Source organism: Mauremys mutica, chromosome 8, assembly GCF_020497125.1.
Source record: "Mauremys mutica isolate MM-2020 ecotype Southern chromosome 8, ASM2049712v1, whole genome shotgun sequence".
NCBI lineage: Eukaryota > Metazoa > Chordata > Testudines > Geoemydidae > Mauremys > Mauremys mutica.
The window spans coordinates 5,976,846-6,001,841 of record NC_059079.1 but is presented as its reverse complement, the minus strand read 5'-3'; the positions used below and the strand labels follow the sequence as shown (position 1 = coordinate 6,001,841).

Below are 24,996 nucleotides of genomic sequence, written 5' to 3'. Positions count from 1 at the left end.
TCAAAGCAGGACCAATCCCCAACTAAATCATCCCAGCCAGGGCTTTGTCAAGCCTGACCTTAAAAACCTCTAAGGAAGGAAATTCCTTCACCTCCCTAGGTAACCCATTCCAGTGCTTCACCACTCTCTGAGTGAAAACGTTTTTCCTAATATTCAACCTAAACCTCCCTCACTGCAACTTGAGACCATTACTCCTTGTTCTGTCATTGGGTACCACTGACAACAGTCTAGATCCATCCTCTTTGGAATCCCCTTTCAGGTAGTTGAAAGCAGCTATCAAATGCCCCCTCATTCTTCTCTTCTGCAGACTAAACAAACCCAGTTCCCTCAGCCTCTCCTCGTAAGTCATGTGCTCCAGCCCCCTGATCATTTTTGTTGCCCTCTGCTGGACTCTTTCCAAGTTTTCCACATCCTTCTTGTAGCATGGGGCCCAAAACTGGACACACACAATACAAAAGTGTCACAGCACACTATTACTGAAAAATTACTAACTTTTTCTTTTTACCATATAATTATAAAATAAATCCCTGGGCGTATAAACATTGTACTTACATTTCAGTGTATAGTACACAGAGTAGTATAAACAAGTCATGGTCTGTATGAAATTTTAGTTTGTACTGACTTCACTAGTGCTTTTGATGTAGCCTGTTGTAAAACTAGGCAAATATCTTGGTGGGTTGATGTACCCCCGCCCCCCCCCCCCCCCCCAGGAAGGGCTCTGTGTACCCCCAGAGGAACAGGTACCCCTGCTTGAGAATCACTGGGTAATAGGATAGTCACGTAGCAGGAGGGGCTTACACAGCCCCATGTGCCCTGCACCCACCCAGCACCCAGATGAGGCCCCATAGCCACCTCCCTAGAGCCACCCAGCCACTGGGTGCCTAAGCTCTGGGCTTCCCATGTGCTGTAGAATGCAGATCTCCCGCTCCTAGCGCCTCATCCCTCCCCACATAACCCGCCCCTTCCGGAACCTCTGTTGCCCGGAACCCTGGTGCGGGCAGCGCGGCGGAGCCGGCCGGGTTTGGGGGCGGACCCGCTGCATGTGGGGGCGCCCAGGGGAGCCGATGGCGGGGGCTCTGCAGCAGGTGTCTGGCCTGTACCGGGGGGCGCTGGCGCTGCGCAGCCGGCCCGTGCTGCGGCCCCTGGGCCTGCTCTCCCCGCAGGCCCGGCTGCTGGCGGTGCCGCGGGGCCCGGCCGGCGGGGGCGAGCCCGGCCTGGAGGGGAACCCCTTCTACGGGCGGTACCGGGACAAGATCCAGGCGCTGCGCAGGTGCGGGGGACTCCCCGGGGGGGCGGGGGTCGCTGGGGGAGGGGGCTGCCGAGGGGGGGTCGCTGGGGGGAGGGGGCTGCCGAGGGGGTCACCCCTGGGGGGTGGGGGTCGCTGGGGGAGGTGGCTGCCGAGGGGGGGCACCCCTGGAAGATGGGGGTCACTGGGGGATCGGGGTTGCTGAGGGGGGCACCTCTGGGATTTAGGGGGCTGCCGAGGGGGGGCACCCCTGGGGATGGGGGTCGCTGGGGGGGAGGGGGCTGCCGAGGGGGGCACCCCTGGAAGATGGGGGTCACTGGGGGATGGGGGTTGCTGAGGAGCGCACTCCTGGAGGATGGGGGTTGTTGGGGGAGAAGGTTCACCCCAGGGAGCCATTGAGGAGAGAGGACACTCCTGGGGGATGGGGAGTTACCGGGGTGGAGACACCCCTGGGATTTGGGACTGGAGTCCTCCGGCATTGGGATTCTGACAGCATTGGGAGCAGGGGTAATGGCCCACGGGGGGAGCTGGTGCTTGGTGGGACTTGGGGTTCAGGGGTGCTGGGAGAGGCCCAGAGTTTGGGTCTCCTGGAAGCAGATGGAGCCTTCAGAGCCTGGGGGGCAGCGAGGGCTTGGGGCTCTGACAGGAATGGTGCACTGCGGGGGGAGCAAGGGGGGAGCAGTGGAGCGCTCTGGGGTGCGGTAGATGGGACCCTCCAGAACATAGTCTGGGATGTGGTTTTCTCAAAGTTCTAGATATTACAGTGATGTAGAGGGCACGTAAATACCTAGTAGATAGAGGTTGACATTGACGTAAGGGGGATTTAGGGAGAAGTTGTAACAATAGGAGGGATATTTGTCTGGGAGGCAGGGTACCTTATGTAATGCATAAAGGGGTGGGTGGGTGGTCCTGATTTTACATTTTTTTCAGGAACGTGTTACAAGGGGGTCGGGAGTGGGTCTTGAAAATCACTAAAAAAATGTGTTATGTAATTTATGGACAATCCCAAACCCCAAATCTATCACGCCTCTGTCATTTGATGCTGTCATTTGACATAAGAACAGCCATAGTGGTTCAGACCAAGGGTCCATCTAGCTCAGTATCCTGTCTTCCGACAGTGGCCAATGCCAGGTGCCCCAGAGGGAATGAACAGAGCAGGGAATCATCGAGTGATCCATCCCCTGTCATCCATTCCCAGCTTCTAGCAAACAGGCTAGGGACACCATCCCTGTCCATCCTGGCTAATAGCCACTGATGGGCCTATCCTCCATGAATTTACCTAGTTCTTTTTTGACATGTTCAAGTAAGTTACTGGAAAGCTCTAGTATAGTTTATGTCCGAGATTTGACCTTGGTTCTGACTATTATAAGTACAGCTGTGCATAGCACCTGGGTTCTAGCCCTGTGTCCTTGATCTGGTTGGATGAACATTTTTTGTCTGAAATTGTTCTACTGCTGTGCTGTAAAATGCCCGGGGCTGTGTCTTTATAAAAAATAAGCTGTGTTTGAAGCCAAATTCAGCCTTAAAATGCGGCCACACAACTCTCAATTTAGACTACACGGGCTGCATGTATTTATTTGTGGGTATCATTGGCACCAATGTGATCAGTTTAACAGTAAATAGATTTGCCTCTTCTACTAGAAAATAGAGCCCTGCATGGATACAAAATTTGTATCCACATCCAATCCAGGATCCACAAACACGGTCCGCTGATATAAAGCAGATATCTGCAGATTTGCAGGGCTCTAACTAGAAACGCTAAGAATAGAAATCTGTGCTATGGGAAGTCAAGTTTTAAAATGCCAGAACAGTAGTAGCCACTCAAAAGTAGTAATAGTCTCCATTTTGTTTCAGATCCAATCCAGGTGTTTTTGAATCCCGCATGGAGAAACGAAGTGAAGTGAAAAAGCAGCCAGTGGGACATTCCAAGCAAATGGAATTTATCAAATATATGGAAGAAAAGGCAAGACCAATTTTTAACTTCATTCAGTATTGGGTTTAAATTAGCTTCAAAATGTCATCTTTTACAACTGTAATCCTGGAATGGGAATTACTGTCTGGAATTAAACATGTTCCTGTTTGCTATTTATATGGTGCCTGAAAGTACAAGACTCACTGCAAATATGCTAGACAGGTGCTTGCTCCAAATGGTGATATTGCTGTTAGTAAATGCTGTGTTTGAATCTTATTCAAAGTGTTTGTGATCAGTCCCAGATCCATGAGGGCCAACTCGGTTGACATATTCTCTCACCTTCATTCTCTTTTTATGAATGAAACAAACTATTGAATAGTATTCAATCTGGAATGGGCCTTTATAGGTCCCCCTCTGACATTTCCCAACCTGCTGCTGAACAATTAATAAGATGGAGTGATTAAGCAGTTGATTATTAATTACAAAATCAGTATGCTACATTAATTTACTCCTATTATTGATGTTTACTTGTCCTGATCCAGTATTTTATCTAAGTTAATTGCATTTTAAGCATTTTTACTTCTTATTTCTTCCAGGGACCCCATCTTCTCTTGATGGGCATGAAGACTAATGCAGAGTTAACTTTTCTAGAGTGTTTTTCTTTGTATGAAGTATCAGTGCACCACTTACCCAGTCTAGACTGGTGTATTGATTGTATTGCCTTCAAGTGCACTTCCAGGGTTACAGGACTAACCTTTACATTACCCTTTAAAAAGAAAACCACTTACCATCTTGAAAAAACTTTCTTCTTCCAGCCAAATTAGGCCTGAAACATTGTTTAAATACTGACTGCTCCACCAGATGACCCACCACCAATCACCACACGTAGGGCGCTGAAATTGTGCTCATTCGCGCATTGGGTGCATCACATTAGGACTTTACATTTTTTCGAGTTTGAGTTGTGTGGACGTGTACAGGAGTTCAGGTCTGAGAACTGTGGAAATCATCAGCTGCTTGGTTAAGAGGCTTGAGGGACTGATCTGTGGGGAAAGATAAAGGCCCCAAGTAGGATGTATGTCAATGGTCCTGTTAAAGTCAGTGAGGACATTTATGCTCAGATACCTTGCTGGGTCAGCTCATAAAAAAACTACATATCGCTTGGCTAGGCAGAGACTAAAGGAAGACTTCTCTTCCTATAAGTATTTGAAGTTGTAAACACCAAGAAGGGAGAGGAATTAGGGATATAGCAAGGAGTAAGGGGGTGAGCAAAGCGAACTTGAGACTCTGTAATAGGAAGCATTTTCAGTTTTCTCTCTTGTATGGAGAACAATTTCCAAGGTCCTTTTTATACTGGTAAATGACCCATTGTTGCCAATAGTTGGTAGCAACAATTTCTCCAGGTTCATTTTCACCACTGTTACCGTGAGCATGATTTGAAATCTTGTTTTACTAGATCTGGAACATACTTGCTTGCTTTAAAGGGGTTGAAACTAGTTTTGACCTGTCCACACGAGTAGTTAAATAATTTTCTGTACCAGGTAAGGTGGAGACGGTTGCTGACAAACACAGAAAGCGGTCTGCTGTGAACAGTGTGTAGACAGGGGCCATGAGAAGTGCTGACATCTTCATTGTTTGAGGCTCTTTAAAAGAGACAAGGTTTGGAAGCAATGGGCAATCCTTCAGTAGCTACGAGGGTGGGCATGGCGTCTTAGCAGATATTTCCTTCTCTGATTTCTGTTGTTCTTGTTTATTTGTAATACCCACATGTGCTTCAAGAACAGAGCAGAGGATCAGTGCAGTGGGTGTGACCTTCCCATGTTAAAGAAAACCTGTAGGTCTAATTTTAGGCCTTGTCAATGCCCCTTTAACAACCAAGGTTACTAACTACATAGGTATGTCCTTTGGTTTCTTCACTTCCACTCACAGGGCACGTGCTGGAATGGTTTTGTCAGTGGGCATATTATGCTTGCCGGATATGGCAGTATAAATAAAGTGAAAACAAATGTAAAACTTTAAAGGCTTATTTTTAATTTTAGGCAGAAGCCTTGGGCACAAAGGCATCAAAGGAAGGATTCACAAAAGACAAGGTAAGATAAAATGGACCTCCACGTCTGGCTATGGTGTGCCTGTGAATCAAGCATGGAGATTAATTTTAAACACTGCATTATCCTAATGCCAGTTGTTGTGTGGGGTGCAAGAATCTGAAAGTCCTTGTATTGTATCTCATTTTAGGATTGTTTTTTAGTGCTGGGGTAGTCTTGAAGTCTTAAAATCCCAGAGTAGTTCCTATCCTTGTCTCTGTGAAATATTGGAAGTCTGTGCTATTCTGGGAATCAGTCTTGAATGCACCCAGAAATTGATGCAAAAAGTTAAGCTCCCTTTAGAGCTTATTGAGGCCTCTCCTAGTTCCATCAGAGGAGATGCTGCAGAGGGACTGTTAATATTTCAGTGCCAGCAACCTCCTTGTTTAAAATTGTGAAAGCTACTGAAAGAACACATGCAGGTAATGGTTGAAAGGAAAAAGAACATGGGTCTTGTGACAGTTAGATTCCTGGAACCAACATTTACCATGTAAAAGCAGCAAAGAATCCTGTGGCACCTTATAGACTAACAGACGTTTTGCAGCATGAGCTTTTGTGGGTGAATACCCACTTCTTCAGATGCAAGACTTTGCATCTGAAGAAGTGGGTATTCACCCACGAAAGCTCATGCTGCAAAACGTCTGTTAGTCTATAAGGTGCCACAGGATTCTTTGCTGCTTTTACAGATCCAGACTAACACGGCTATCCCTCTGATACTTAACATTTACCATGTATCCTTATGGACTCTGTTACTTAGCTCAGTATATATTTCCTTTTCTTTTCATTGTAGGGCTATCTTATGACTTACCATTTTTTTGACAATTAAGTGTGCCAGGGTATGGTTTAAATGAGGTGTCATTTCTGAACTTTCTGCAGCCTGGATTTGTCCTGTGTAACATACCAGTGAATTGCCTTCATTGTGAATTCTGTGCTTTCTGTTGCAGACACTTGATTCAATACTTAATGTTGAAATGGTGAAAGAGAAAACTCCGGAGGAAATAAAACAGGTGATACATTTACATGGAAATGTAACAATTAAGCATCATTCTGGAATTTACTTGGTATTCTACGTGTGAGGTTGGAATGCATGCTAAGAAGAATTGTGAAAATAAAGGCATCTCTTTCAGCCGAACGTTAAAAAAATAAAATAAATAGAAACAAAAATAAAAGTTGTCTCGGGGTTAGGTAACGTGACATAGAACCTTTCACACCTTTGGGTAGATCAGCAGTTCCTATCTCGACCTGATCAGTCAACAGTTGCCTTCCGTGCAACTGGCTCAGCGTCCCAACAGTTGGATAAGTGTGGTGACTGAATTGCCTGCTCACCAGCTGCAGTCAGAGTTGAAGCACATTGATGGGGCATCTTGCAGGAAGCTAATGTTGCCTGTGCTGCATGTATTCTGAGGTTCTTCCCAAGAACTGGAGCCCTCTGGCTGTCAGTCTGGTGCCTTTCACTAGCACTAACTAACTAACTAAATTTGTATTAAAAACAGTAAGATTTAAGGTTGTTTCCCTGGTACAGTTGTGGGCATTGCACTGAGATTTAGTTCCCTCTTTTTGTCTTTTTAAAAATCTGCTTCCATTCTACATCTCTGAAGCAGCCAAACTCAAGCAGAGTTTTTCTGTTTGCTCATCAGATTGTGAGGCAGTGGTGTATAAGAGGATACCTTGTGTACACACAGGTCTCCAGGGCTGCACCACACTTCAAGATTTCATATGTTAAAGGCCCTTCTGAAGATTCTGATTAAATATCAAGGATTTATAGGGAGGCAGTGTTGTCTAGCAGTTAGAAAAGTTTTGAGAGTCTGAGTTTTATTTCTGTCACTCACTTTATTAGTGACTTTGGGCTGGTCGTATAAATCACTTTCCCTGTATGCATAATGAAAAGAACTTTATCAAATGCTTTGAAATTTTCAGAAACAAAACACTATGCAAACACAGAGAGTCATAAAAGAAGTACTGTCTTCTGATGGGAAGGATCTTGTGCATTACTTACTTAGAAACAATCTTTTGCTTGTGTGCTGTTTGTGAAAAGTCACATGGTCTGAAGCATTTCTCACCATTACTAAACTGTGGGCCACCAAATCTGACCTCACTGTTTATGGCACTTGTCTGGTTGAAATATGCATCATTTGATACTAGTAGTCTTGGAACAGAATATATGAGATGATAGCTTTCAAAAATACATGGAAATAAGTCCCCTGCCCCCATGTATTTACAAACGAAGTTTAGTTGATAAATGAATATTTTTAAAGGTGTTTAATATTTTTAAAGGTGTTTAATATTAAATGCTTGTTTGTGGTGTTAATCATATTTGGCTTCCCTCCTTTCTTACAGATCTGGAAGCAGTATTTTTCTGCAAAAGATACAGTTTATGCAGTTATTCCTGTAAGTAGTTACCTTAACAAAATGTACACCACGAAGATCAGCACAAAAGGCTTTGCAATACAAGCTTCCTTTCCACTAGGTGTCTGTCGCTTGTAACAACTATCACTTAATGAAAGTAAAGTTTCTAAACCTAGTCTCCTTCCTAGGCTGACCAGCCATAATTTTGCAGATCAAAGCGCACTATGGAACTTTTCATGTGCGGCAGCTGGGTCTATTTGGACAGCTAGTGTGTGGCAGGCAGCTGCAGGGTAGATTTATACCTCTGCTAACCGCAGTCATAGACAATCCCAGCTTTTTAGTGAAACTCCATGAGCAGCCTCTCCCAGTTCATTCAGCCTCCCCCTGCTTTTCATTTCTAGGCCCTTGGTCTGGAAATGGCTTATTGTTTAATTTAATCTCTCTTCCTGTCACTGCTATAAACCTGGCTGTTGTGTTTGGGGGGGGTAGGGGAACTCCTTATCTGGGCCAGTGTTTTCCCTTTCCTGCTTTGTTTCTTTAACAATCCCTTTTGATCTAACGCCATAGCGAGGAACCCACCAAAAACAAACACAGAGACATGTATCATATTCATAAAATATAATGTAGATAGTTCTCAGTTCATCATAGCTAAGGCTACGATTTAGTCACGGAGGCCATGGCAATCATGCATTCCGTGACTTCCATGACTTCTTCGGCTTCAGCTGTCAGCGGCTTGCGGTGGGGCCTGTAGCCGGAGCCGTGCACCCCTCCCCCATGGCCTACAGTGGGGGCTGCAGCCTGGGCCCCTGCTCCACGGCCAGGGCTGCAGCAGGGGCCGTGCGCGCCCCTCACGGCTTCCCAGGACCATGCACTACTCCCCCCCAGCCCGCGGCGGCAGCCAGGCCTGTGCGCTTGTGGCTGGGGTTGGAGCCGGGACTGTGTGCCCCTGCCCCGCAACCGCAGGCAGCTCTGGAGTTGGGGGCTGTGTGCCCCCCCTGTGGCTGCTCAGTCCCCCCACCCCCTATGGGACTCCTGCTGTCATTCCCCCCTACCTAGCCCTGCCCCCCCGGTTATCTTTAGTAAAGTCATGGACAGGTCACGGGCTCCCATGAATTTTTGTTTATTGCCCATAACCTGTCCATGACTTTTACTAAAAATAACCGTGACAAAAATCTTAACCTTAATCAGAGCTGCTCATTCACTGAGCACCGTCCATCCTGTGTACTGGATGAGGCAGAAATCCCGTGGAAAAAATCATTTATGATCCTGTAATGAAAGACTGGATCATGCATACGTGCAAGGGGGTCAAATTAAGCTTGCACAAGCAACTTTAATTCTGGCATTTCCTAACTTCTGAGTGCTTGACTTTGCAACCTTCATGTCCTTTTAACGTAATGTTTGTGGGTTAATACAATGTATACTTAAAGAGATTGCTATTATTGGCAATAAGATGTGTCTCAATTAAAGCTGAGTAGATCTCAGAAGAGGAACAATCTTTTTGGATGCTGAACTGTCTCTGTACAATGTCCAAAAGGAGGCTAGGAGCTTCATAGTTAGAGCCCTGCAAATCTGTGGATATCCACGCACCATTTTTGTGGATCGGATGCGGATACATATTTTGTATCAGCGCAGAGCACTAGTCATAGTACAGTTGAACAGCACATTTCTCCTGCCCTGAAGATTTTATCATCTAGATTAGCACATGACACAACAAAGGGGCAAAGAAAACAGCAGGGAGGGGATATTGGGGAACACTTGAACCAATTTATATGGTTATGCAGCACGGTGGAACTCGCATATTTCTGGGGAACAATATAACTTATTAAGTTAAATATGATGTACGACTCACTTGAATGATAATCTGGCTTTTACTGTAATAAAGAGCAGAAGAGAATCTATAATGTAAATTCCTATGGGTCAGCAACCTGACTTGTGTATAAAGCACCACCATGCATTCCAGTGGAACTATATTGGGGGAAAAAAAAGAATGTGGTATAATTCTGAAGTGTAGACATTTTTCAAGAGATAACAGCTTTGAACACCAAGAGTTTGTTACTGGCTTCCAGGGACTGCATTGAAGGGGTGCCAATGATACCTATGCAATTAAGAGCTAACTATAACTTTCCATTTGCTCATTTCTGCAAACCTTACCAATTAAGGCAGCCTAACTGTTGCTTAATTGTTAATATTTACATATTTGAGACCGACTGTATATGTAGGTTGAACCCTATAAAGGTTAATGGAGTGACTGAGTGATAACTGTGTATCCATTATTTTCATGTTGTGAAAGTTAATTAAATGATCTTGTTTCCTCTCCAAAGGCAGAGACGTTCGATTTAATATGGAAGCGGTCCCAGAATTGTCCATCAGTAAGTGTGATCTATACTGCATGCATATACGGCTTTAATGGATTTGTTCTAGACAGCAGTTGGAGTAGAAGTTCATAAACTTCTGACCTTTTGTTATGCAGATTAGTTGTCGTAACTTGATTGGTAAAAGCCATTTGATCAAGTATTTGTTTTAACGGTCAGTTAAAGACAGCAGGCTGTCAAACCTTTCAGTCTGGGCATAACAGGTGAGGTGTTCTACAACCAGGCAGTCTCCCAAGCTTAGTTTTATGATGGAGATTTAGCTACATGCCCCAAATTCACCGTGCTAGGTGCCATGTGGTTCACTCGCCTGCATGCCACTCTTTGGAGAAGCTCGCCTTGTATGCTAGCTTTATTGACACTACTGCATAACTATCCACCTTACTTATGCTGCTTACTATATTTCCTTACTTTAGGAGCCGTATGGCTAAATGCTTGATTGAAGTTAGTGAGGGTCTTTCAATTGAGTGCAGCTAGTGTTGTGGCAGGCCTGAAAGTGTAAAATATTTTCACTCTACGATGGACCAAATCCCTTCCATTCGCAAGGCCCAGTTGACGGCTGCTGGATGGGGAATGGAATCCTGCCTCCCAGGCCACAGCAGCCGTGGAGCTGTCCTGCAGCTTCACAGGTGTGACAGCTTCTGTCCAGCCGCATGACTTACTGCTCTCCCTGCACATGGCAAGTTCGCCCTGTGGGTCTGCGTCATTGCAGATTTAGTCCCCCCTCTCTTGGATTGTTCCTGACCCCTCCCCACGCTGCTGCTGAAGGGGGTGCCCAGGGTGTGACACATGCCCCAAACGCCATGCTGAAGAACCATGTTGCGACAAATAGAATGTTGTTTTGCCCTTTGGCTGACGTGATTTGCCCCCATGTCCTACAGCACTATTGAAGGAGGCAGTTAGAGCAAGGGGCTGGAAACCAGGATTCTTGGGGTTTGCCCGCAGCTGAACCCCTGCCTCATATAAGCTCAAGCAAGACTCTTAAGCTGTTTCCCTACCTGTACAATAAGGATACTCACATTTTCCCAGGTAGCAAGGTTGTTGTGGGTTAATTAATGTTAATTAAAGCGATGTGAGATCCTTGGATGGAAGTTAAGCTGTGTAAGTGCTTACTAGTATTAATAGAATTTATACTCTGGTGTTACTTGTGTCAGTGAATCTTCTTGAGATATAGGTTGTGTGAAAGACATTCAGGACAAAATTGTATTGTTATAAATTGCAAACGTTACAAATGTTGCACTGAAGTTAAATTTTAGTTCCATTAAGGAACGCTATCTTGTAATTCTGGGCTTGTGTTCAGGTGTGTAGCTGGGATATGTTGTTTGTTAAAAGTGACTGTTTGACCGTGTGGTTGGTTGTTTGAAAAGTGTGACTTGGGAGTGCTTTGTTCCAGGTGGGCCTTGAGTGGTTGATTGGAGAGAAAGCTTTGAGCCAGGCCAACTGCTTCGAGCCAGCGGCCTCATTAAAAAGCTGCCAGTTGGAGGACCTGGCTGGGGACTGGCTGGCTAAGTGGCAGTTCTGCAGAAAAGGACCTGGGGATTACAGTGGACGAGAAGATGGATTATGAGTCAACAATGTGTCCTTGTTGCCAAGAAGGCTAAGGGCATATTGGGCTACATTAGTAGGAGCATTGCCAGCAGATCGAGGGAAGTGAATGTTCTCCTCTATTAGGCACTGGGGAGGCCACATCTGGATTATTGCGTCGAGTTTTGGCCCCCCCCCCCCCACTACAGAAGGGATGTGGACAAATTGGAAAGAGTCCAGCGGAGGGCAACGAAAATGATCAGGGGGCTGGAGCACATGACTTACGAGGAGAGGCTGAGGGAACTGGCTTATTTAGTTTGCAGAAGAGAAGAGTGAGGGGGGCTTTGATAGCAGCCTCCAACTACTTGAAGGGGGGGTTCCAAAGAGGATGGAGCTCGGCTGTTCTCAGGGGTGGCAGATGACAGAACAAGGAGCAATGGGCTCAAGTTGCAGTGGGGGAGGTCTAGGTTGGATATTAGGAAAAACTATTTCACTAGGAGGGTGGTGAAGCACTGGAATGGGTTCCCTAGGGAGGTGGTGGAATCTCCATCCTTAGAGGTTTTTAAGGCCCAGCTTGACAAAGCCCTGGCTGGGATGATTTAGTTGGGGTTGGCCCTGCTTTGAGCAGGGGGTTGGACTAGATGACCTCCTGAGGTCTCTTCCAACCCTATTATTCTATGAATCTATGGCCTTTGTGGTAAATATCAATTATCTTCATTACATACAAGATAGTGCTTCCTGTGTGATGACAACCCAGAGGCTAAACATGTGGGGGTGCTTAGCGTAGTTGTTTCCAGAAATGAAATGAATGCCCAAGCTATGGAACAGTTGTTTACAGCATGAGTGTGTCGGTACCTTGTGCACTGCTGTTCAAAGACTACCTGTGCATGGGAGTGTGCTGTTGCTTTGGAGAGATTAAGCGGGGGGATGAGGGAAGGAACAGAACGACAAAAAAGAGTGAGAACATTATCTGACTGCATTTCCCCACATGCTGGGTTAATAGCATTGTTTTCCATTGTAACGTACATGCCTTACAGTAATTTGTACAATGAAGCGTGACCTAGCATAGTCCCAGTTTGCACAAAGGCAGCAGTGAAATGCTTCATGCGTAGCTAGGTTCTGGAAGAGGAATATTCTTGTGGTTTCGACAGGAAGACACTGCACCAACTTGATTCACTAGTAGGGAATGCCTTGAGTTCTATTTAATCTACTGGGAGCAAGGTCAAATGTATTTGGCCTTCTACAGTGAAGGCTATCAAGGGTTTGGGAAATAACTTACACTTGTCTGTGTTGTGCTGCATCAGCACATGGTCTGGTGTCTCACTTCCCTTTCAGGTCCCATGTAGTCCTTTCTCTTTGTGTGTGATAGCGTTACAGCTGCAACGCCGAAGCCTCTGAAGCCAAATAGACCAGAAATCTCCAGGGAGAAGTTGCTTTCAAGCTGCTGTGGGACAGAGTTAGAAAAACTAAACTAGTGTGAAAGCCGTTCGCCTCTCCACGTCCCTAACTGACCTTTTCTGACTTTAATCCCTCATTGCAGCATCTGGGGAGAAGGGCAAGAATGTCAGGAGTGCGAGGCTACCGTCTTATTGTACTGTACTGTTCACCGTCCGGTCTTAAATGTCTCAAAACGCTGTTACCAAACATCCTCCATGAGTCCCTCCCATGGCAGTGAATCAAGCGATTCTGAGAACACAGTAATGTTTAGGGTCATGATTCTTTTAAAGCTGAGCTTCTAAAACTATCTGCTAGGAAATGTAAGGCCGGTGTGTTGTCTGCCTGGAAGATGGATGCCCGCTCTCTCCACAAAGCAGGTAGGACACAGGAAGCAGCAGTGCTGACTTCCCTACGCTGCCCTGCCAGTAAGGCTCAACCCAAGCCTTTGTGTGTGTTCCTCACCACCGGGAAGGCTTTCCTGGTGGTGGGGAGACGCCAGCAGGAGGTAGGCAGCAGGGAAAGGCTCTAGCAGCTCCCTTTCAGTGTGGTGTGTAGCTACACACCACAGCATGGGCACAGTCTACTTTTCACGGCAGCGTTGGCTACACGTCCCCTGCGCTCCACCCTCAGCACAGAAAAGGCGTAAGCTCTGTCTCCATAACCAGCTCCCTGCTGTGGCTCCTAAAAGGGTTGCCAGTTAGGTCCCATTTTGTGCAGTAGGGATGCCCATTAGGGCGACCAGGCAGCAAATATGAAAAATCGGGACGGGGGTGGGGGGTAATAGGAGCCTATATAAGAAAAAGACCCCAAAATTGGGACTGTCCCTATAAAATCAGGACATCTGTTCACTCTAATGCCCATTTACTCTGACGTGGGCTGGGAGCACATATAACACTGACTGTCTTTTTCTCTGCAGTTCCTGTGTGCTTTGCCAAGGAAAGAAGGCTATGAGTTTTTTGTGGGGCAGTGGTCAGGGACAGAGCTGCACTTCACCGCGCTTATAAACATTCAGGTGGGTGTATTTTATTGTATTACTCTCCAGGGTTAGGTTTGAACCTCCAGCTGTATTAGAGTCTGAGTGACATTTAGACATAGATGTATCTTTAAACAAAACGACAAGACCCTGCATAGCGGAAGCATTCCATAAAATACCATGCAAGCTATTGCCTGGTTTCCTCCAGCTCCATGTAATGCAGCATTTATAGTGCTGGTGCATGATTTTAAATGAGGCATTCTAGTTCTGAGATAATGTATTTCTTCTTGGTGTTGTAAATGAAAGAGGTTGTAATTGTCTCAGAAGTTTGTTGGGCCCTAACTGTTTTTATTCCATTTGATTTGCCATACTAGATCAAACAACTCGTCTATCTGCTCTGGCGTTCTGCAGCCTTACCCTACCTGTTCATAGTCTGTCTACGCAATTAAGCAAGGTTTCCTTTCACACACACACCAGCCATCAGTTTATGCATGACGTATTTGACTGCTCTTCTCTTAGCCTGTGCTTATGAGTCCAGAAAACCATCCCAACCTTTTAAAAATCCATGCATGGGATTTTCTTCGGACTTGCAAGTTACAGTTCCACATGCTTCAGGCTTCATATTCGGCAGGCTCAGTACATGGATGGGAGACTCCAAGATTCAGTTTGTGACATTCATTCCTCTGAGTCAGAACTTGTTAATCCCTAGTTCGTTGCCTCCCACAAGCTTTCTTTAACTATATCTGTTAGCAAAACACCCCTGAGACCCAGTGTGTTAAGACGCCTCACTCTTCCTTCCAGTCTTTTCTGGAGTTGCTTCTTTTTCATTTGCTTTCCAGTTTGGCTTCCCCGCCCCCCACCACTCCTGCCATCGTGCCTTATTTTGTTCCCTTTAACCTTTTAAATATTTTAATAAATAAGTTAGTTTAAAAAGTGTGGGGAGAACCAAGGGGCCAACAATGTACTTAACTTAAGCTTCTCTCGTGACCGTTGCATTTTGTTATCACTCACTCATCTTTGTCTAGCTTAGATTGTAAACTCCTCAACACGGAGGACAGTATTGGGTTTGTGAGTAAAGCACATGCATTCTTAGGGTGGTACAGCAATAATAATTATAATAATCTCTAGCTCTGAGATAGCGCTTTTCCTCAGTAGATCTGGAAGCACTTTCCAAAGAGGTCAGAATCAGTTTCTCCATGCTGCAGGATGGTAGTGCACTGCTGGAAGTGCCATATTTTCGGACTTGAAACCAAAGAGCTGACAGTTTTTGGCCACTAAACATTCCTTGGTACATTTTGCAAGAAAATAGAAGCTAATCCTGATTGATCACTCAGATGCTGACACTATAAATGGCCTCTCCATTTTTAATTGGATAAGGTATTCCCTTCCAATTCTCCACTGAAGTAGAGTGATGTGTGCTGTAAAACATTTGATGTGCTTGATCCCAGAGGAAGCTTCATTTCTTTAGCGGATGACATGTTTCCTGTATGTGGTTTCTAAATAGTTGTGGGATCCTTGGGCATGAAATGTGCTGTATAAACATAAAATTGAATGATTATGTTTTGACCATTTGCAGCATTGGATTCCGTAAATACACCACATATGACGTAAAGTAGTACCCTAGACATGGAAATTGTCACTGTCATTGTTTTTCCAATTTTGGCACTATGCCTCTGACTCTCAAGTAACAAAAATGTTGCCAATTCTGATGACTCCATGGTGACGTTTATAAATTTGATGAAATAGATATATGGACCCTTCAGTGGTATCATATAATTTAATATAGAGGATATTAAGCTGTTCTCTATTATTTCCTTGGTTCTGTATTTACTGCCTTATGAAAATGTTTGAGTCATAAATAAAATGTTTATAAAGACCCTGGCTTTTAACCCCTCTGATTTAATTTTGTTGTATACCAGCATAGTTATTCTTGTTCATTTTGGACAGGCTTTCTAATTTCTCTTCTCTCTACAATTAGTTTGACACCTATATATTATGTACTTAAATTATTACCTAGAATAAACCTTTTCTAACACAAAAGGTATTGTCCCCAATGTGAGGTAACTCTATTTTAGATTTCATTGTGACACGTAAAGATGAATGAATCACTGGACTGGAAGCTGGTCGTTGCCTAGGGACCAGTGATCATGACTTGATTACATTCAATATGGGCAAACAAAGGAAAATCCCAGCCAGTAATATATATAACTTGGTGCTTTAAAAGGGCTAATTTTCCAAAGATGAGGCAAGTTATCAGAGAAATTGATTGAGGGGAAAATTTAGACAGAAAAATATGAATGAAAATTGAGAGTTATTTAAGAACAGTTTATTAGATAGCCACAAAGCTATGATTCCACAATCAATAAAATGGACATTTTTGCCTTAAAACCAGTCCTGGTTCAGTGGTGAAGTGAAGGCAGCAATCAGAAATAAAAAGGTAATATATAACAAATGGAAAAGGGACGGGTGGTGGGGGGAGATAGCAGTCAATATACATTAGAAAGTCTGAAGGGTAGAAAATTGATCAGGGAAGCTAAAAACATCAGAGAAAAATGGCTGGCAGGGCTAAGGACAATGAGAAGGAGGTTTTAAGCATGTTAGGAACAAAAGAAATCACAGCAGTGGGATAGGCCCATTACTAGATTTAGATGGTAAAGCTGTTAATGGTGCAGAAAACGCAGAAGTGCTCATCAAATATTTCTGGTCTGTATTTGTAAAGAAGCAGGATAATGTACTCCTGTCACATGAGGATGATGAAGTACTTTCTAGTCCATTCGTGACCGAGGATGTTACATCTACTAGGGATACAGATTTTTAAATCAGCAGGCCCAGATAACTTGCACCCAAGAGTAATGAAAGAGCTGGCTGATGAGATCGCTAGTCCTCTGATGTTAATTTTTAATAAAGCTTGGACTACCGGGGAAATTCAGAAGACTGGGAGAAGGCTAATGTGCCAATTTCCAAAAGGGAAAGAGGGATGATCAGGCGTCAGTCTCAGGCAAACTACTGGAAAAGCTGTTATGGGATCCAATCGATAAAGAATTAAAGGATGAGAAGATAATTAATGTCAGTCAACATGGTTGTATGGCAAATAGGTCTTGTCACACACACCCGATTTCATTCTTTGAGGAGATGCCAGGTGTGGTTGATAACGATAACTTAGTAGATGTAACAGACATAGACTTTTGTAAGGCATTTGACTTGCTACCCCATGACAGTCTGATTTAAAAATTAGCACCGTACAGTATCAGTAAGTCACACGTTACATGGGTTAAGACCTGGCTGACTGCAAATCTCAAAAAGTGGTTTTCAATGGGGAATCGTCATCAAATGAAGATGTTTTTAGTGAGGCTCCAGAGGGAGCAGTTCTAGGCCTGACGTTTTCATCAGTGGTCTAGAAGTAAATATAAAATCACTACTGATAAAATTTGCAGATGACATGCAGATTGGGAAGCGATAAATAATGAGGAGGACAGGGTAGTCGAACAGAACCGTTTGGTAAGCTGGACCCATTCAAACAAATGTCTTTAATACAGCCAGTTGCAAAGCTATCTATCTAGGAACAGTGAATGCAGGCCATAGCTACAGAATGGGGACTGTCTTGGAAAGCAGTGACCTGAAAAGGATGATGGGGTCGTAGTGGACAAGCAATTCACCTTGAGTTCCCAGTGCGATGCTGTGGCAAAAAGGGCTGATGAGATCCTTGGATGTGTAAACAACGGGAGTAGTGAGGAGGCGTGCAGGGAAAGGATTTTACCTCTCCACGTGGCATTGGTGAAACCACGCCTGAGTAACGGAATGGGGTCCACATTTTAAAAAGGATGTTGAAAAATTGGAGAGGAGGCAGAAGAGAGAGAAAATGATTCACGGGCTGGAGAAAATGCCTCGCTGTGAGTGATTTAAAGAGCTCAATCTGTTTAGCTTATCAGAAGGACAACTGAGAGATGACTTGAATACAGGATATACAGATTTTCCCAGGGAGAAAATACCAGGTACTACCAGGCGCTTTAATCTAGTTGGGGAAGGCAGAACACAAACCAATGGCTAGAAGCTGAAGCCAGCAAATTCAGATTATAAACAAGGCACACATTTTTATCAGAGAGTGTTTCTAGGGTTCGTCACTAACTACCAAGGAAAGTGGTGGATTCTTCATCTCTTGCTGTCTGCAGATCAGGACAGGGGACCTTTTTGGAAGTTATGCTGGAGCTGACCATGAGTTATTAGGCTCAGTACAGGAGTAACTGGGTGAAATGTAATGGTCTCTGCTATACAGGAGGTCAGATTAGATGATCTAATAGTCCCTTCTGGCCTTAAACTCTGAATCTGTTGGCTACAGACACATGGAAGTGCAAATTATTGACTCTTAATTAAAACGGCCTCTCCTTGACCTTGCTAGGAGGACAGTGGGGAGACTCTGAATGAGTGAGTCTGTGCACGCCGTTGATATTCAGATTCTTTATTAGCAGACTATTAAATATGCAATAAATCTAGAGGTTTTTCTAGGGCACTATTAAGAAGTCTCTCTCTCATCTCCTGCAGACCCGAGGTGAAACTGCCGCTAGCCAGTTGATCTTGTACCATTATCCTGAACTCCAGAAGGAAAAGGGAATAGTGCTAATGACAGCCGAAATGGACTCCAGTTTCCTGGTAAGAGAATCCCATATTGTTTCCTTAGTGTTCTGCTAAGATCTGATACTCTGGCACTTCTTTAAAAGCAATTAAAAGCTAAGTCCTGTAAAGCCACACTGAGCAGAATGATCAGGTGATTTTCTGAATGAGAAGCACTGTTCTTCTTCCATCCTTCCCCTAAAGCGATTAGCTTAAAGAAATCTACAGCTATCCATTGAATAACTAACCTAGGGAACGGCGGAAAAGTTCCCAAAGCCTGCAGACTGGGTGTCTAGTGACTGGAGTTTATGCCACGTCTCATTTCCCCCCCTCCATCCCGTTCTTGACGTTAGAATAATTCAGAAGGATAATTCAGAAAACTGCAGAATTTTGGAGCCTCCGTTTCTCTTTTTTAGGGAAGGGGCTTTAAAGAATAACAAAACGTTGGCACTTCCCAGCAATGTTAAAACACACTTTTTAAAATTAACGCAGATGGACAAATCAGGAGGCCCCTTTTTTAAGCCGGCATTGGATTTTCCTTGTGCCTTCCTGTACCTCCCCTGAGTGAGGCTGTACTGCCACTTGGATAGCTCTCATAGTACATGTAATGAGCGTACGGGACTCATGTTGCCAATAACATGAATAGCATGTGTGCAGAATGCTTTATTAGAGGATGGGCTGTTAAAGGGCGATTTGTGATTTATATTATATATTATATCTTAATAGTAGAGCGAGGCAAATACTCAAAATAAAAACCTTTCAGTGAATGTTTGTATGAATTATTAAATTTGTTTCATCTCTCTCTGCTTTCTGTAATGTTTCTAGAAACTAATTTTATATCCTCATTCCACTGTCTTTAGTCGTGAATAGGATCCCCTGCTGCGGTTTGTTTTTTCTTGTAAATGGCCTCTCTGAACATTTCACAATCTCTTTATTAGCATTTTGCTCACTATACAAACCGGCACCCATTGTAAGACATACAATACCCACTACACACATAACCAGGCAGAGAGAGAAACGTCTGTTATCTCTCGCTATGAAAGGAACCTGTCAGGGACGCGTCACATCCTGGTTACCTGCCTTAAGAACATAATTTTCAGTATAGACATAGATCTCCTTAAATATTATCCATACACATTTCACAGTGATTATGATGTCCGGTGGGCTGTCGGATCTCGGTAGAGACCTCACATGCCACCCTTTAGTGAATTGTTATGCAGACATCTGACACGGGGGAACACTGTAAAACTGTGTGTCTCCCCTGTGTCCTCTGTCTGTTAGCACCAAGAAGTTCCTGGGTCACAAATGTTCATAGAAATAGTAAGTGTGGAAATTGGAGAATATTCAAGGGAAATGGATTTTTAATTCAGAGACCATGCTGTGGGCAGCATAAATAAATAGGAGTATGGAACGGCTGCCATATGAGGAGAGATTAAGACTGGGACTTTTCAGCTTGGAAAAGAGACAACGAAGGAGGGATATGATAGATTTTTATAAAAACATGACTGGTGTGGAGAAAGTAAATAAGGAAGTTTTATTTACTCCTTCTCATAACACAAGAACTAGGGGTCGCCAAATGAAATTAATAGGCAGCAGATTTAAAACAAACAAAAGGAAGTATTTTTTCACACAATGCACAGTTAACCTGTGGAACTCTTTGCCAGAGGATGTTGTGAAGGCCAAGACTATAACAGGGTTCAAAAAAGAACTAGATAAATTCATGGAGGTTAAGTCCATCAATGGCTATTAGGATGGGCAGGGATGGTGTCCCTAGCCTCTGTTTGCCAGAAGCTGGGAATGGGTGACAGAGGATGGATCACTTGATAATTCCCTGTTCTGTTCATTCCCTCTGGGGCACCTGACATTGTCCACTGTTGGAAGACAGGATACTGGGCTAGATGGACCCTTGGTCTCACCCAGTGTGGCCTTAATTATGGGTTAAGCTTGATTGTTAGTTACTCATCCAGTCAGGAAACTGAGGCATGTGACCCTGAAGTCCAATCAAAATCAACTAGCACAGCTTGGCTATTGGATATTCATGAATAACTGCTGCCAAGTGGAACATTTTGAATAATTTTCTATGATTAATAAAATTGAGGAAATTCCGGTCTCTTATAGTTTCCAAACAGGTGAAATTGGTTGTTCTCTTTGGGCATGTCTGCACACGGAATTGAACCACTCTCGTTTGTATCTGTCTAGTTAAAGCGGTACTTTAGCGTGGATGCAGTTATGCTGATGTAAAGGTTCCCTACACCAGTATCGCTTACTCCCATATGGGAAGGGGAATAAATAGGGAGGCCACTTGTCTGGCTTTGAACCAGACAGTCCTCATTTGGGGTGGTTTGTCGTATGTCTAGCATTGGGACAAAACCAAACATGGTTTTGTCTGGTATTGGATGAGGACACCATCTTTAAGAGCGTGCCACTCCACCCTTTCTGGTGTGACCTTCAATGCACCGTCCGAGGTGACCTTCCACACACCAGGCATGCGAGATCATGGTGGGCAGGCAGGACTATACCATTCCCTGAAGTACCTGAATGACTACTTGACTGTGAATGGCCACCCTAGGAATAAGCCATACCAGTATAAAGCCTTTATACCACTATAACTCTGTCCACATTAGGGGTTGTACTGGTATAACTATATCCATAAAATAAAATCTCACCCCTGACTGACAGAATTAAAACTGTGTTGCTCAGAACTTTGTTGTGAGTTCTTTGCCTAGCTGTGTTTAATACAGAGTATTACTGAAAAACGTTTACGGAGGAAGTCTGACAAGGAGAAGAGGAGAAAGTTAAGGAGAACATATTCAGAGTCTTGGAGGGAACGGAGCATGAGAGGGGTGGTGGAGCAGTGGTTCCTGAAATGCAGAGCTATAAGGAGATCGAGTTAGTAGGAACAGCACAGAGGTAGGTAGGTCAGTGAGAAGATGGATCAGGCTTGTGGAGAGCTTTGAAAAACTAGAACTTTGAACAGAGTTAGGAACTGAGCAGGAAGCTTGCTAAGGTAACAGAAGCGGACTGAAGAGGGATCTGTTTGCAGCTTTTCAGTAACCGCAGAGCTTTTTTGAAAGGGGAACTTACTTTAATGTCAGAACTGCTGCTTTTGCTATTTTGATAAATTCTTTTTCTTTTCTTTTTTTAACCTTACAGAATGTCCCTGCAGCTCAGTGCCTAGCCAATCAGGTGCAGCTTTTCTATGCGACGGATCATCCAGAGACCTATGGATTAGTGGAGTCCTTCAACCACAGACCTAATGAGTTTAAGTACATGGCAGTTATAGCAGAGCTTGAGCAGAGTGGACTTGGAAGAGAACTGAGACCTAGATGGGACTCTGACAAAGCCTAGTGCCTGATTTGCACAGCATCTGGGCCAGACGCAACTGAAATTACTCATTGGAAAGGGTCCTTGACACGGGAGTTTTTTTAATTGGGGGCAAACTCCACTTTTTATATGGGGCCTGTTTGCTACAGAGTTGGTCTGGACAAAAGAGAGATTCAGGGAGTGATATTCACCCCTGACTATTTTGTATCAGTGCAAGGAAATTTGGCAGCCTAACTAGGGCTGAATGGGAACGACGCACCTTAACACAACCTCATCAAAACAGCTCTTTCAATACCTTCTGCCCAAGTGCTGCATTCCTTTGGAAAGGATCAATCAAGTGAGAGAAGGGAGGCTACTTAGGGGAATAAATCAGCCACTGGAGAGAGAGAACAAAGGATGTTTGTGTTCAGTAATAGCTCTTTGGAAGTGGCCCTCCGCTATAACTGCCTGGGTCAGTGCTTTTTATCTTGTATGAAGATGATAAATTCCCCTCTTTCATCCAGCAGTGAAAAGATAATGCAGTTGATGATGTAAGACAGGCTCTTCTTTGTTGATTAACGGGTGGGATTCCCTACATAGACGCACACTTTGCTGTCTATGCTAGTGCAGTTAAGGACAAAAAAACACTCAGCTTGGATTTGGCTCTGGGAACGTCAGTTTTTTTAATTGAGACATGAACTTCGTTCAGGTGCTCAGCTGTTAGGTCACGGTACTGGAGATCATGTCACCGATGACAGGATGTGATAAACAGGGGTTTCTTTTTGCATGTTGGGCTTTCTGCAGTGGTCCAGCAGATAATTAAAATAGTTTTAGAGATCATATTAGTTTATTGTCCGATATCATCTAGACAGACAGCTCGTAAACATGTCAGCATTTCAAAAGGGTAGAATGTAGCTTTCAACGTTTATCATTTGGGAAAGACACTGTACACAGCGTTAAAAATGGTCGGGACTAGAGCTTTGTGATTCTGTTCAGGGTTACCGTGGGATAACTCGTATGCACTGAAGTGAATGTATCACACAGGATATAACCGAGCAGCAATTAAAGTGAGTCTGCCTCAATAAACCTTGGTGATCTCTGGTGAAACTAGCAGCTTTCCTGCAAGGAGCTCACAAGCACTGCCTGAAGTCCTGTTGTTTGCAATGACAGGGGGAAGCAGCCACTGAATCCTTGAACAAGGGCCATAACAATATGCACAGTGAGGATGCAAAAGCTGTGCACAGATCATTGAAATAAACGAAAGGCAGCCAGTGTTTTTCTGCAGTTGTAGCTTCGGGGGAATAAAACTGCAATGTTTCTCAAACGGATTTCAACACACGCAGGGGGGAGGGATAGCTCAGTGGTTTGAGCATTGGCCTGCTAAACCCAGGCTTGTGAGTTCAATCCTTGAGGAGGCCACTTAGGGATCTGGGGCAAAAATTGGTCCTGCTAGTGAAGGCAGGGGACTGGACTCAATGACCTTTCAAGGTCCCTTCCAGTTCTAGGAGATTGGTATATCTCCAATTATTACCTTTTATTACACACGTACACCCCGAGCAGTAATTACTGGCTTTAGCACATAACTGCATGTTGGTAGCGTCCAGAGCACCTTGCAAACATTGTTTACTCCTTCCAGCACCCAATGAGGTAGATAAGCATCTGTCAGAGTGGGAAATAGTGCTGGAAAGGGTAAGCGACTTGCCCCCAGCCAGAGAGGGAGCCGAGATCAGAGCCAGGATTGTAACCTGTGCATGACCCATTATTAGAATTAGGCAGAGGTGTGAATGGGGTTGAACTATCGAGTTTTGTGCATTGTTACTGTTATCCTCCCCCCACACACACAGCTGCTTCTCTGCTGGTGGGACAGCGCTTGCTCCCTTGATTCATGCTGTGCACGTGTAGTGCTCCCTGCTGCTGGTGGAAGGAGGTTCAGGTGTGACCTGAGAACTGTCTGACTCTCTCCGTAACCCTGGGCCCTACGTAGCATGACACCTGCTTGGGTGATTGGCAGCAGGAATCAAACCCAGGACTTAAAACTCAGCCTCTGAGCTACAAGACCTTAAGCTCTGTTAGCTCAAGGCTGTAGCAGGTGCCAGTTTCTGCAGTCCACCCCTAGAGGGGGACAGAGAGCCACACAGTAAGTGTGTGTTACCCATCATTGTAAGTCTTTCTTTTAACCAACCTTGTAAATAGTTACAAGGTAAGAAATTGTTCAAGGGACTTTAAAAAGCAGCAAATGTAAAGCAAGAGGGGAAGCATTTCTTTATGCTGTGTGTGGTTACCTCAGTAGGATGTCAGTATCGCAATCACTAGGGCAGCGTTTAAATAAATAAGGGCTCGATAATGTCAACCGATAATAGCATTTGCAGCTGTTCATGCTAAGATAATAAGGTAATCAGTGTTTATGGTTTCAGGGAAAGAGATGTATAATCACTTGCAGAGGGTCAAGAAGGAGTTTTTCCTCCAGGGACAGAGTTGCTTCATGGATGTGTGAGCGCACCCGCAGGCGGTGGGAAGCCATGTGGCAAATGAGAGTTGACTTCCTTCTGAAGCATCACTGGCTGCAGTTCGTTGACATTTTTGACGGAAAAAGTTTTTTCCCACTGCGAAGTGCGCGTTCTGTCAAAATTGACTTGTTTGCAGAAAAATGCTGATTATTTTTTTTCTAGATTTTTTTTTTTTTGATTTTTCAGTTGAGAGAAACAAAATGAAAAATGTTGCTTCGAAGTGACATGTCAAAAGGACACGTTTGGTTTCACCACTTTGGCTTGTTTAGCTTTGACCAGACATGCTGACATTTCAGTTTTTCGTTCCGATCCGGAAAGTAATTTTGAAATGTCAACATTCCCCCCACAAAAGGAAAGATCTGGTTTTTTGACCCACTCGGCTTGTGAATGCAGTGCTTGTGGCCGGCTCCCTCGCTTTCTGTTACAAGGTGCAGTTCTACTCTTGCTGCATGGGACGGTCTGTCAAGAGATTGTCGCTTTCTTCCAGTGGAAGCAACACAGTTTCACTTTGCCCTTCTCCCTGGCACCTTCCTGGTGAGTTTCTCAAGGCGTTTTACAAACGCAGTGGACTGAACCTCACAACACCCCTGTGCGGTAGGACAGTGCTACTGTCCCCGTTGTATGTATGGGGAAACTGAGGGACTAGGGTGACCAAAGGTCCCGATTTTTGGGTCTTTTCCTTATATAGGC

The 24,996-nt window shown here is 44.4% G+C and overlaps 1 protein-coding gene across 1 annotated transcript; it reads left to right on the top strand.

Moving 5' to 3' along the window:
* The first annotated feature begins 1,010 nt into the window (after positions 1 to 1,010).
* On the top strand, positions 1,011 to 22,881 carry ATPAF1 (ATP synthase mitochondrial F1 complex assembly factor 1). Its single transcript, XM_045026495.1, has 9 exons — positions 1,011 to 1,270; positions 3,101 to 3,209; positions 5,195 to 5,245; positions 6,184 to 6,246; positions 7,577 to 7,627; positions 9,907 to 9,954; positions 13,832 to 13,927; positions 18,428 to 18,535; positions 21,650 to 22,881. The coding sequence occupies exons 1-9, from the start codon at positions 1,041 to 1,043 to the stop codon at positions 21,842 to 21,844; spliced, it is 951 nt and encodes a 316-aa protein (XP_044882430.1). The 5' UTR covers positions 1,011 to 1,040; the 3' UTR covers positions 21,845 to 22,881.
* Positions 22,882 to 24,996: the final 2,115 nt, after the last annotated feature.